General features: G+C 44.5%; 1 protein-coding gene across 1 annotated transcript in view; it reads left to right on the top strand.

Annotated features, from left to right (window-relative positions):
- The window catches only part of B3GLCT (beta 3-glucosyltransferase), a 1,424,518-nt gene that overhangs the window by 1,224,948 nt on the left and 186,731 nt on the right, over positions 1-12,839 (top strand). The window contains exon 13 of the mRNA XM_069639745.1: positions 1,144-1,263. Within this exon, the coding sequence (XP_069495846.1) occupies positions 1,144-1,263 (120 nt within the window). The remainder of the gene's footprint in view (positions 1-1,143; positions 1,264-12,839) is intronic.

The following is a 12,839-nucleotide window of genomic DNA, read 5'->3' as shown; positions in this document are numbered from 1 at the left end:
TACGAATAAACGCATTGAAGCATTCCTCAGAATCAGTGTTAGATAATTGCATAACAAATCCTTTACTTTCTTGCTGACTGATGCTGTTGTGAGGAGGTCTGTGATTTTGTTGAGAAAAGGCCTTAATGGTTTGCGGTTAATGGTAGTTCAGGTGACAGGTAGCTATCTAAGCGTGGGTGAGTGGAAAGTTGCAAGTAAGGGGTTCCAGAGATTCAGGTATGGTGTGCTACTCCAGGGTGCTTGTCTTTAAGGTTTTGTGAACAGTGAGCCCTCTCTTCCAGTGTTCCCTTTGTAGTCCTTGTGTTGGTAGCCTGCGGGGATGAGGCCATCCAGAATGTGTGTAGAGGTAGTGGTGAGCCTTCTCTCTGAGAAAGTATTTCTAGGTTGTGAGTAGTGATGCGGTCAGTAATGTCTGCCACATGAAGTACTTCAGTGTGAGCACTGAAGAACATGAGGCTGCGTGTCTGTTTTGGTGATCGAGTGTGGGATGTGGCTGGTGATCTGTGAGCTGGCAGTCGTTGCAAGTGGAGTGGCAACTTGGTGTTTGCATGTGGGTGGGGATGGGAAGCGGCAAGTGAGGTGTGATGTAAATGCACCTTGTGCATTTAATCTCCCACTTAAGATGAGAGTGGGAGAGCGGTCCGATGACTTAAAGACATTTGCTTTGAATGTCATGACGTAAATGGATTGTTGAAGCTACACTGTCAAATTGGTTTTCGTCAACCCAAATTGTGGATGGGATCTTAGTTCCTGAAAAGTGCTGGAGGTGATATAGGTGGTTAATTATCAGTGATGCTAAATGTTGTTACATGTCCACTTCTGAGACCATTGAAAGCATTGCACATGTACTTGTGTACGCAATTTGCTGAGTTCCAAGTGTTATTTACACTGCATATGCTCTATCTGCTAATTAAAGTGCATTCCACATCTGCTAGATTCCACCTTTTGTACCACTATATGTTCTCTGCCTGCGGCGTGCGTACATTCCAGAAGGCCATTCAGCTTTATTTAGCAAAAAAGGAATATACTGCACACATTTCTATTTCCATACCGTGTGCTTGTTTTCCCTTATGTACCCTTGACCAGTGCTCGAGATTTCCTTTTTAAATGTCAATCTTAACCGGGCCAATTCTCGTTTCTCAGCATCTCCAGGCTGCAGAGGTTGCTCAGCTGTTATGATGCCAATGAAGCCGTCTTTCTAGGAGAACGTTATGGATATGGCTTGGGAACAGGCGGGTACAGCTACGTCACAGGCGGAGGAGGGTAACTAACGTACACTGAAACCACTGTTCTATAATACACTGACACATTGTGTTTTTACGAAATGTCCATGCTTTACAATCCAAATGCATTTTGTGTGTGAATTCACACTCCTCTCAACTGAGCCAATTGTGTTTCTATCACATCCACTGCAGATGTAAAGCTACGGGAAAGAGTATGTTGCAGTGTTAGAAAATGATGAGCATTTGCTAACTAGGCACTGTTTCGGCTCATTTCAGGGCACATTCCGAATTCACGAACTGGATGCGCTTCGAAATGCGCAGATGTCAGACATTCTCTGGAGCCTGTTGGGAACAGGTGCATGGGAATGCGCAATGCATGCGAGGTCCATTTCTAAACCTTTCATGCATGTTCTTTGAAGTGAAAAGGCTGATGTGTAAATGACTGCTGTGCTACTTGAATTTCTATCCTTCAAAGGAGAGAAATACTGTTTACTGTTTTATTCATTTCACAATAATGGGCCATTTCAGGGCCTAATGCGCATCCAGCCACTGTGTGGGCGTGTATGGAAGGGGGCTGGGCGGCATATTTTCTGCGCTGCTGCACCGCCGTCTGCAAATATGCAGGTACCGTTTCAGAATAACAAGATCTATGCATTTCTCAACACAAATTAAAAAAGCACATCCTCTGCTCATTTTTTATTTACACTTGTTTGAGAATGTAGCCCCCGGTTCCGTACTACAACGTTTCTAGACGTGCTCAATTAATTGACCTCCCTTTGTGAGTCTTTCTAAGTGACAGCTTAGAGGTTCGAGCACTGCATTGTCAGTTCAGGTTGGATGTCCCTTTATCTTTCACCGCTGCTTATGGGTGTATTATTTACATAAGTGTACTACTATCATTAACATATGTTCCCTATTATTCACCTGCTAGTGATCTATTTAACCATTCTGGTAATTGAGGTTTAACATATTTTGAAATCGGGAAACGTTTCTCTGCCTAACTGAACACCCTATGCGTGCTTATGGTCAATGGGGCAGTTAAACCATTGCTCGGTTTATGATGAAATATTAAGGTCAAAGAATCTGATTTCATTGAAGTGAACCAACCCATTCACTCTTGTACTACAGGCATTGTGGGCGTCAATAGGCACTTGGTAATGTCCCCTTGTGTAAATGATTCATAAAGAGAGCTCTGCTGAAATGTAATGCGTCATTAGCAACATTTTGGCAGCCGTTAAACCGCTGCAAGATTTTTTTTTTGCACACATTTCCATAGTGGCAATTCCGAAGTCTCAACTTTTATTTTGCTTCATGAATATGTTGGATCAAATGAACACTTTTGTTGAAGGGGAAGTAGTAGTACTGTTGTTTATTTTCACGTTGTGGGTGCCACATTGTATCAATGGCATGTTAATCGGGGAATCCTTTTATACATCACACTCCAAGCAAACATGTACTGTGCCTTTGAAGTTATTTAGTAACAGCATTTCTTGCTGTGATACATAAACCGTACTAGGAATTACGTTATTAACAGCTGCACCAAAATTATTTGGCTGATATTTGCTTCTCTGTTGAATCTTTATCTCTTGAAGCATACTATTCACTAAAATTGCCAACTCCGTATGATCCGGGTAGGCTCCTGTACCACTTGCCAGGATGCTTTTAAGTTTGCTTGACTCTCTTGTTTTACTGCAGTAAATTACATCGCTGATTGGTCGATGTCATTTTTAGGACCCCTAATCAGCCTCCCCCACATATTCTAGGACTGGCATTATTTACTAGTCTGACACCAGTTCTAGTATATTTGGGGAAAGTGATGGCTTGTGGGTTAACGCATCTAGGGTAAATTACATTGGCAATGTAATTTCCCTCAAACAGAATGCCCTTTTCAGAGTCCTCCCGACAAATATATAGAAAAATACTCACCTCAAAATCCTCTTGGGCAGATTCCCATATAACCAGTAAACATTGAGTTCTTGGAAGGGAGGTCGGATTGAACCCTGCCTTGGGCATGCCTTATTCCCGGGGGTGTAGAAACTTGGTAGGTTCGAGGAAGCTATGGGAGGTCAACTGCCTTCCCTAACCGTTAAACAGGTCGATATATTATCACAAAACAACGGTTCTTATGGAGAAAAATGAATTACAGTGCGCATATCAATCATACGTCAACACACAGTAAAATAGAGGAACAATGTGCTAGCTGGCCCTAAGGGAAGAACTCCCTGTCCCTGACAGAAGTGCTTGGCCCTAGGTAGCGTGTTGTGTAACGCCTATCTAGCAAGGACAGCTAAGAAGGTCTTTCCCTGATCTCTAACAATTGTAGCATGCAAGTAAAAAACTGTTTATCTTTCGAAAAGAACACATCCAATTGGCTGTTAATGGATCGATAGGACTGGCTATTAGATTCTGCCGAAACCGCTCAAAATGCTGGCGCAGCAGCTTGTCACCTGGAGGATAGTCTAATTCCAGTTTAATACACCCTTGGGTATTAGAATCACCAAGTACGATCAGTGTGTTCCACAAATGAGGCTAATTAAAACAGCTCATATTCGTCGTGCCTTTAAAAGGCTCACTCTGCGTGAGTGTTGGCTATATATTCTTTTTTGTGTCCCTATGTTATTGTAACTGATATCAACAAGGTCATGTGAGCCCTCATGACCCAAAAGGTGGTCCGATTTCGATGGCAGGTCAAGTTAGGCCATCTTGTTCAGGACCGTAGCTATATTTGGAAATAAATTCTGGTTCCAGCGTGCCTACGCATTAGACACCATGGGCGAACACCTTCATCCCCTGTAGGGAGACAAAAAAGTGCAGGAAGGAGGGCATCAGTGAACCCATAATTGAATCTACCTTTCAGTGTAGCAGCTAGTCAAGTGACATCATTACTCAAGGGGTGCAATCATCCTTTTTCAGCGGAATTAACTCCAACTCGTGCTTGCTCTCTTTCCTTCCCCCCGGTTGAATTCATGTGAACAGAGTACAGCACCACAGGTGGGAAACTTCCCTTCAGTGTGGATGAAGGCATCAAGAGTGCGTCCAGCTGAATCGGTAGGACCAAAAGGGATGGAGAGGGAACGCCTGATGCAGAGGTCACGGAAGAGTGGATGCTGTGATTGAGGATTCAAGGTGGATGTTGAAATCGCCCACGAGGAGGGAGTTTAGCGGTGGATGTGAGGAGAGAGGAGAAGAAATCGGCCCATTCAGAAAGGAACAGGGTGGTAGAGCCAGGTGGCCTGTAGATGGTGCCAATTGTCATAAAGGAGGTGGGAGAGATGACCAGCTTGCAAACCAGGCTCTCAAAGGAAGAGTAAGGCTGGGTGAGGGAGGAAGGGACCCATTCAGGGAAAATCACAGCAACTCCACCTCCAGCCCGGTTAGGCAAAGGCTTGGAGATGATCTTATAGCCATCAGGGAGAAGGGAGTCAAAATCAGGGACTGTGTTGGCATTGAACCACCAGCAAGGATATCGAGGTGAAGGTCTTCAAGGAGGAGGCAGATGTCGGCAGAGTGTTTGATGGCAGAATGAGCATTAAGTGTGGCTATATGCAAGTGGTCTCTACCTGTGAAGGTTTTCCGATGAGGCTTACAGGTGCGTGGTACACCAGTCGAAAGGGGGGGCAGAGAGAGTGGAAGGAGTAGCAGGCGTGGGAAGGAAGTTAATGAGGGTGGCATGCGCCGTTCAAAGAGGAGGGGGTTGGTTGAGGACCCTAAACCAAGATTGTGCCAATGTGATAGACATTAATGATGCACCTGGATGATGCAAAGCCTGCTAAGAGGACTTCCCATTTAGTGCCACCATTAATGGGTGAAGATGTGAGAGGAGACAGAGTAGAGATGAGGAGTCCATAGATCAGGCGAGGGGACAGAAAAGAGTATATCAGGAAAGATCTGTCTATAAGTTGCGATGACAACAGTGTCTGCGATAGGTAGGCTAGGGTAGTGGGCAGGATGTCTTTTTTAAGCTTTTATCTTCCAGACTTTGTGAGAGAGGGAGGATTGGTGATAGTGTAGCAGTTGAAGATAGAGGAGATGGTGAGTGCCATAGGGGTGGCGGAAGATAGTTGGAAGAAAGAGGAGGGGCTGCATAGCACAGGCAGAGCGCAAACTCAACAGGCGGCCTAGTAGCCAAGGCAAACAAGAGAAAAGATGCACTGGGAATACTTTAGAACCGGAGATGGGTGCAGAGATGTTAAAAACACAACCAGGCTTCGAATTTCAAAAAGAGACACAAAAAATGCAATGCAGAATGGGGTGCAGAGATGTTGAAAAACACACACCAGGCTTAGAATTTGCAAAATGAGACGCGCAATGCAGAATGGGGTGCAGAAATGTTGAAAAACACACACCAGTCTTCGAATATGCAAAATGAGACACGCAATGCAGAATGGGTTGCAGAAATGTTGAAAAACACACACCAGGCTTTGAATTTGCAAAAAGAGACACAAAATGCGATTAAAGAGGAATAGTAAGATAAAAGGCAAGGAAGTCAGAATGGTGTAGGCACACCTTGGATCAACAGTAGTTGGGGTTAGTGGAGAAGCAGTGACAATGTTCAGCCATCACTCACAGGTGTTCAGCAGTGTGTGTAGAGTTGCGGTGGCCCAAGTACAATATTCATTTATCTTTGTATGGTTGCAAAGCCTGGATTACGGGGGTATGCCCACCCCTCGAGTGTAGTGCTGCTTGATTTTCAATTTATGGAACCCTAAATACTGAATAATAAATCCAGTAAACATAGCAGGGGTAGCCGTGCCACAGACGAGAAGAGCGATTCCCAAAAAGGTTATGTTGGTGATCAATTGGGTGCGCATGAGAAAGGAGTTTAAATGGGTGTGGAAAGAGGGGAGGGATAGGGGAAGTAAAACCACTGGGGGGGGGGTATAGACACAAACCCTAAGTAAACAGATGGTGAGACAAATGTTTGGTGGATCTGACGGGTTGGGGTGTTGATGGCGCTGAACAAACAGAAGTTTGCAAAATAAATGAAAAACAGGAAATGGGAAAACGCTAAACCTCAATGCAAAGAAAGAAGGGGAAAAGTGAAGCGGTTGAAGGATGATGGGGCAACTGCCATGCATGGACAAAAAGTAAATCTAAGGAATCCTCACGCAGTAATATTTGAGAAAATGAAACAATGTTAAGTGCTAATTTCCTCTGAAAATAAGCAACTGGATGAGAATGATCAGCAGGCATTTCGGGGAGAACAACGCGGGCAAAGGTACATATATTATGTTTTGTTTTTATATGGTTCTTCTTTTCACATGTGCTTGTTGCAGTTACTTCTCAGACCGGCCTATTTTACACGAGCTTAATGTGTGAAGGCTTAAGGTCTGTCCAAGTCACTTCATAATGGTACAATTTCTGCTCCTACATGTCACTGTTTATTACACGGCACACGCCAACCAGGGAACTCCTTCCCCTACAATGGATGTGGCGCACAATAAAACTCGTTTTGTTTTTAATACACTACAGATTCTTTTGAGTAGGCCTCCAACCCGTCTCGCACCGAACATCCACAAACACCCTGTGTCAAAATGGACTAGGACCCAGGCCGGTGTGTATCAATAAGATATTTATTAATTTATTATTTAAGGAAAAGGAGTATAATCAAAATACAGCAGCCACCAATGTTGTGGGAACGCAAAATGCAATAATCTCTACAAAACAACCATGTTAAGATAAACTGTTAGGCAGAATCCTGTGCAGTGCCCTTAGGGACCAGTACACACAATTAAGACTACAAGTGGCAATGCATGTTCACCTTTGGTACACGCATGTACTACACTGTTAAAGTGGTAGTGGTAGCAGTAGCGGAGCAGCCAGACTTCTCATATGAGCAGTAGTAGAGATTACACAAAGGGACCACAATTACTGTGACTCAAGCAAACACTGACTCAGGGTTTTTGGTTGAAAAGTAAAAATACATTTATTTTCTACCATCTGTTTGCAAAACACTTCACCACTATCAAAATTAAAACTGCACGAAAAATGCACTACACACAACCAATTCACTTTGGATGAAACAACTCAAGGTAAGTACCTTATGATTTTTTGGACCGGTGTTGTGAAACAAAAGACGTTACCGGGAATACATAAGCAATCTCTTTTTGACAATAATGACAGTTCGGTCTTACTAAAGATACGCGTATCCGCGGGAAGAAATGTTACCGGGTAAAACCACACTTAGCACCTGAGTTACCAAAAGAGAGTCGGGGGCAAAAATCATCAGCAATACTTTTGTCAAGGCAGACAGAATCAAAGAACACCTTCTAACCCAAAGATAAGTCAATAGGCCTGTGCCAGTGTTGGGTGGAACAGGGTTCCTGTTGTCGAGGATCACACAGTCAGATAATTCAAGATTCAAGGATGCCAGGAGTACTTGGATATTGTTAAACGAGGAAGCAAAAGTTATAAGAAGGAGAAAAGACAAGGACGAGCCTTGGATGAGGAGAAAAGGGCTCACCCTAGTCCCTCGAAGTCGGACTCAGTACCTTATTCTTTGAAGAAATTGGTGCCACTGCAGTTGTTCCTGGTAGTTTCCTGCAAACTCACAATACCTGAGCTTCAGTCGTGGGGACAAGGACGACGGCTGGAGTGAGTTGCACTACCCAGGGATGAGGCCAGCAGTAGCGACGGCGAATAAAAGGTGTGCTCCTTTTAAAACAGGAAAAGCTCTTCCGATGGCTATCCGGACCACTACAGCAGTGTGCAGCAAATTCCGACCACGGAGAGGATCCTCTGGCTGTGGAAGATGAGCTGGTTGACCCCACCAGGCTCAAGGGAAGAAGACTCCGGACTGGATCTTCTCTGGTCATCGAAGGGTAGATGGCTCAGGACTGCAGCAGGGCTTCACCAGGACGGTGCAGCAGCCGCCGCCTTCTCTGCTTCTCTTCGGTTCCAGTGCCGACTCTGCCTTCTAGCCCTTTTATGCCAACACCCCACATTCACACAGCCTGGCTGTCAATCACTCAGCAGGGGGGTTGTCCAGCCCGGACAACCACCTCAGCCAATCAACACAAAGTGTGACTTGGGTCTCCAAGAAGACCCTGTGCAGGGGGCGAGTACACCCCTCCCTCACATTCAGCCCACCTAGATACCCAGACGCCAAAGGAGGGCTTCTGGTCAGAAGCCCGCCAAAAGGTCGGCGAACAAAGGAGGCAGACCTGGTTTGCCGCGCAAAGAAAGACCCAAGAAGGATGTCAAAAAAAAGACATGGCGATTAAACCAAACCAGAGCTGAAATAAAAAGTATTTGGGCAAGCGGGTTTAAAGTTCGAGGCTACTATAAGAGCCTATAACGTTACCACATCATATAATCTAACCGCGGTACGAAAATTAGGGTAGGTACCACTGCCACCAGCCAAGGCTTAATGTTAAGCGAGAAAAACAATGCTCCAGGAGGCACAGATAAAAAGGACTAAGAATTAACCCTTTCCAATATTCCATATAAGATGGGGTGTACTGGATCCATGGTTAAAAGTGACTATGTAAAGTTAATGGCAACTTTACCCTTTTCTGGGGGACAGTAGTTAGCCCCAGAAAATGGAGTTGGTGGGGAAGTCTCAAAAGGCAACCCTTTGTTAATGCACTGAAGGTGCTGTGTAACACACAAAAATGGGGCTCATGGAGTGGTGTACTCCAGAGCCCAAGATCACACAAACAGTAGACATACACATGGCAAAACACTGGTAAGAGTGGCCAAAAGGCTTATACTCTTACCAAGTGGAAAAAATAAACTCCAGAAATCCAGCAAAGCTGCTGGTGGACTCACTAGGTGAGGGAAATTAGCCATAGAATGAGAATTCTCCCTATCAGTTACTTCCTTTTTTATGGCAGAACAGAAAACGAACAATTTACCACAAAGTGATAGAACCAACAGTTGAAGGGATAGTTCACTCAAACATTTTATTGGCTAAAAAGATGGCCCATAATCAAAAATATATATAAAAAATATTTTTAAACAAAGTTCCTATGTAAAGTTTTGAGCAAATGAGGCTCAAACTTGAACATTTCAAGCACTAGGAGGCATCCATTTTGTGAAATGAGGAGCCTCCTGTGCTTCTGTTAAGCTCCACCCTTGCGGCACTAATGAAGCAAAAGGCAGCCAGCTGGAATATCCAAAAGCTACCACTGGGTGGGTTTTGCTTCATTATTGCCGGAGAGCAGAGAATGCAGGCAGGAAGGCTGTTGCAGGTAAGTGCTTATTTTTTATTTCTAAACAAATCATTGTAATTATAAATACAACCAGGTTGTATTTGATTGCTGTGGTTTCCTTTCTAAGTTTCCCAGGCTCCCCTGGGCCAGAGGAGCCCAGGAGACTTAAAAAGAAAACCACAGCAATTATAAATACAACCGCTTTGTATTTATGACTGCAGCGGTTACCGCTTTGAATCTCCTGGGCACCTCTGTCCCGGGGGAGCCCAGGAGACTCAAAGCTGAAGCCACTGCAATCATAAATACAACGTTTCATAAATACAATGTTGTTGTATTTATGATTTCTGTGGTTTTCTAACCACAGCAATCATAAATACAACGTTGCATTTATAATTGCCATGCCTTTGCTTGTACGCAAGTCCAGGCAATTATGAATACTTTGCCGGCATCCGGCAGAGTTTTTGTCATGATGCCTACCCCCAGGCATCCGGACCAAGCCCATCAGCCCCAGGAGCAGGCATCTAGACATTTAGTAAAACCTCAGCAGCCCCGGCTAGGGGCTATCTGGGTTCAGTTCTGGCGCATTAGGCGCCAGGCTCATTGTAGGAATCAGTCCTGGCGCCTAAGGCACCAGGTTCATAGTCATTACTTACCTCAGGCAGACCATGCTGCAAATGACTCCAATCCAACATGAAGCCTAAAAGGGACTATTTTTCTACCGGGACTATTTTTTACTCGGGTGTGGTTCTAGGAACTTCTTACCTGGGACTACTTTTGAGGCTATTTAAACCACGCCCGACCAGCAACACACGCTTCGCGTTATTCTGCATCCAGCAGCGTAACACTCACCGTGCCTGCAGCCTGCATCCAGTCTACAGCCACGCCCGCCTCGAATCCAGAGCTCCTAAAACAAAGAGGAAAGAAAGGGACAAGGTTAGAAAACAAACTTATTTCTGTTCCACACCTGATTCTGGATTCATCTTGTCTCCGGACCTGTAAAGAATATAATTTCTGCACGCGCCGCACCTCCAGCTGCAGCGCCGCGCCATACTCACCAGTCTGCACAGCATCCTTCGGGTCGGCGCTGCCTCCATCATTTCTTCGCCGAACTTTGGCACCTAGGAGACAAAAGAAAACCACAAGGTGAGCCGAGGGAACCAACAAATATAATTCTTACCACCATAGACTTACCTGATTTACCACCGGAGGCATCCTTTTGTGACTCTCCATATTTTCACGTGCCGCATCTGTAAAGAGAGACAAAACATGTTTTCCCTAACAACTACCACGCATTAAATCAGATCACGGTTAAGAACCGATACCCATTGCCTCTGTTCGCCGAATTACTAGACCAAGTAAAGGACGCTTGCATCTACACTAAATTAGATCTCCGAGGGGCATATCATCTGGTACGTGTAAAGAAAAACGACAAATGGAAGACTGCTTTTCGCACTAAGTACGGGTTATTCGAATACCAGGTGACAGCAGCCTTCCAGTATTTTACGAACAATGTCCTTCGTGAGCTCATTGACGTCTGTGTTGTTGTATACATAGACGATATTCTGAAGAGGACCATGTGAAGCACGTTCGTGCAGTCCTTGAGAAACTACGCCAGCACAAGTTATATGCAAAATTGGAAAAATGCGTTTTTCATGCTACGGAAGTTGAATTCCTTGGATTTATCCTGACTCCAAAAGGAGTCCGAATGGACTCTCGAAAGGTGGACGCAATCCTCAAGTGGCCATCACCCAGTTCAGTTAAAGGGGTACAAAGCATGCTCGGATTTGCTAATTTCTACCGCAGATTCATTCCGGATTTCTCACATGTTGTACACCCTATCACAGCACTTTTGCGAAAAAACAAACACTTCTTGTGGACCGAAGAAGCTGAAAAGGCCTTCCAAGAGCTGAAAGCGAAATTCACGTCTGCACCTGTCTTAAAGCATCCACGCCCCGAACTTCCATACATAGTTGAAACTGATGCATCCAGTTTAGCCATGGGAGCTGTCCTGTTGCAGAAGGATCCTGAAACCAGTCAACTTCACCCAGTAGCATTTTTGTCCAGAAAGTTCTCGGCACCCGATTTAAACTATGCGGTTACCGATAAAGAATTATTAGCCATCAAATCCGCCTTCAAGGCTTGGCGGCATTATCTTCTCGGTGCCAGGCATACCATTACGGTAATCACTGATCACCAGAACTTGCAGTATTTAAAAACAGCCCAGGCCCAATCGTCGCGTCAACTTCGATGGGCATTGTTCTTTGCCGAGTTCGGTTTCGGTATCACTTATCGACCAGGTTGTAAAAATGGCAAGGCAGATGCCTTATCCCGAATAGGGATGGGTGCAGCATATGCGAACCCGGAACCGGTGCCTATAATTTCAGAACAAAGAATTATTCGCATAACCACTCTACAGACACTAGAGGATATTCAAGTAAAGATCCAACAACTCTTCGAGCCAACAGCCCTGCAGGACTGGGTGAAGAAAGGCCCGAACTACTCAGTCATCAATGACCTACCTTATTATCAAGGGTGACTATTTCTACCACACAAGGAACTACAAGAACTAGTCATCTCCAATTATCATGACACCCTGATGGAATGACACCCAGGTATCGCAAAAATTAAGAGACAATTCTGGTGGCCCACCTGGCGAAAAGACGTAAAGTCATTTGTAATGTCTTGAGGCATTTGCGCCCAAAACAAAAGTCAGAAGAAAAAACCAGCTGGCCTCTTACAACCTTTGGATATTCCACCTACACCATGGCACACCTTATCGTTAGACTTTATTACAAATCTACCTCCATGTAATGGATTTAACACCATTCTAGTTATTGTAGATCTTTTTTCCAAGATGGCCCACTTTATTCCTCTAAAGGGATTACCTTCTGCTTCAATTCTGGCCAAGGAGTTCCTCAAACATTGTTCGAATACACGGATTTCCTTCTGTATTGGTCTCTGACCGAGGTAGTCAATTCATTTCACATTTTTGGAAGAAATGTTGTCAACTGGCACAAATCGACGTGAGGTTATCAACCAGTCACCATCCCCAGACCGATGGTCAGACGGAGAGGACCAACCAGACCCTTGAACAGTACCTACGTTGCATGCTACCCCAGACCGAAAGTAATTGGAAAGATATTTTATGGATTTCCGAGTATGCATACAATAACTCTGTACATTCAGGAACCGGACAAAGCCCCTTTTATACCATATGTGGACATCACCCTCGAACCTCAGAACTAGATTCGCCTCAGCATTTAGAAATGCCTGCAGTTAGTCATTTGTATTCTACTATTACACAAGCCTTTAAAAAGGCAACAGAACATTTGAAACAAGCAAAAGAGAAATATAAGAAAAATGCTGATCAACATAGAAGTGAAACTCCACATTACCAGATTGGGGATCAAGTTTGGCTGGCTACAAAACACATACCTCTGAAGGGAACTCAGACTTTTAACCC

The sequence above is a fragment of the Ambystoma mexicanum genome, chromosome 7q (assembly GCF_040938575.1).
Source record: "Ambystoma mexicanum isolate Mex_15411 chromosome 7q, UKY_AmexF1_1, whole genome shotgun sequence".
NCBI classification, from domain to species: domain Eukaryota; kingdom Metazoa; phylum Chordata; class Amphibia; order Caudata; family Ambystomatidae; genus Ambystoma; species Ambystoma mexicanum.
Note: the sequence above shows the minus strand (reverse complement) of the source record. Positions and strands in the feature narration are given on the sequence as shown.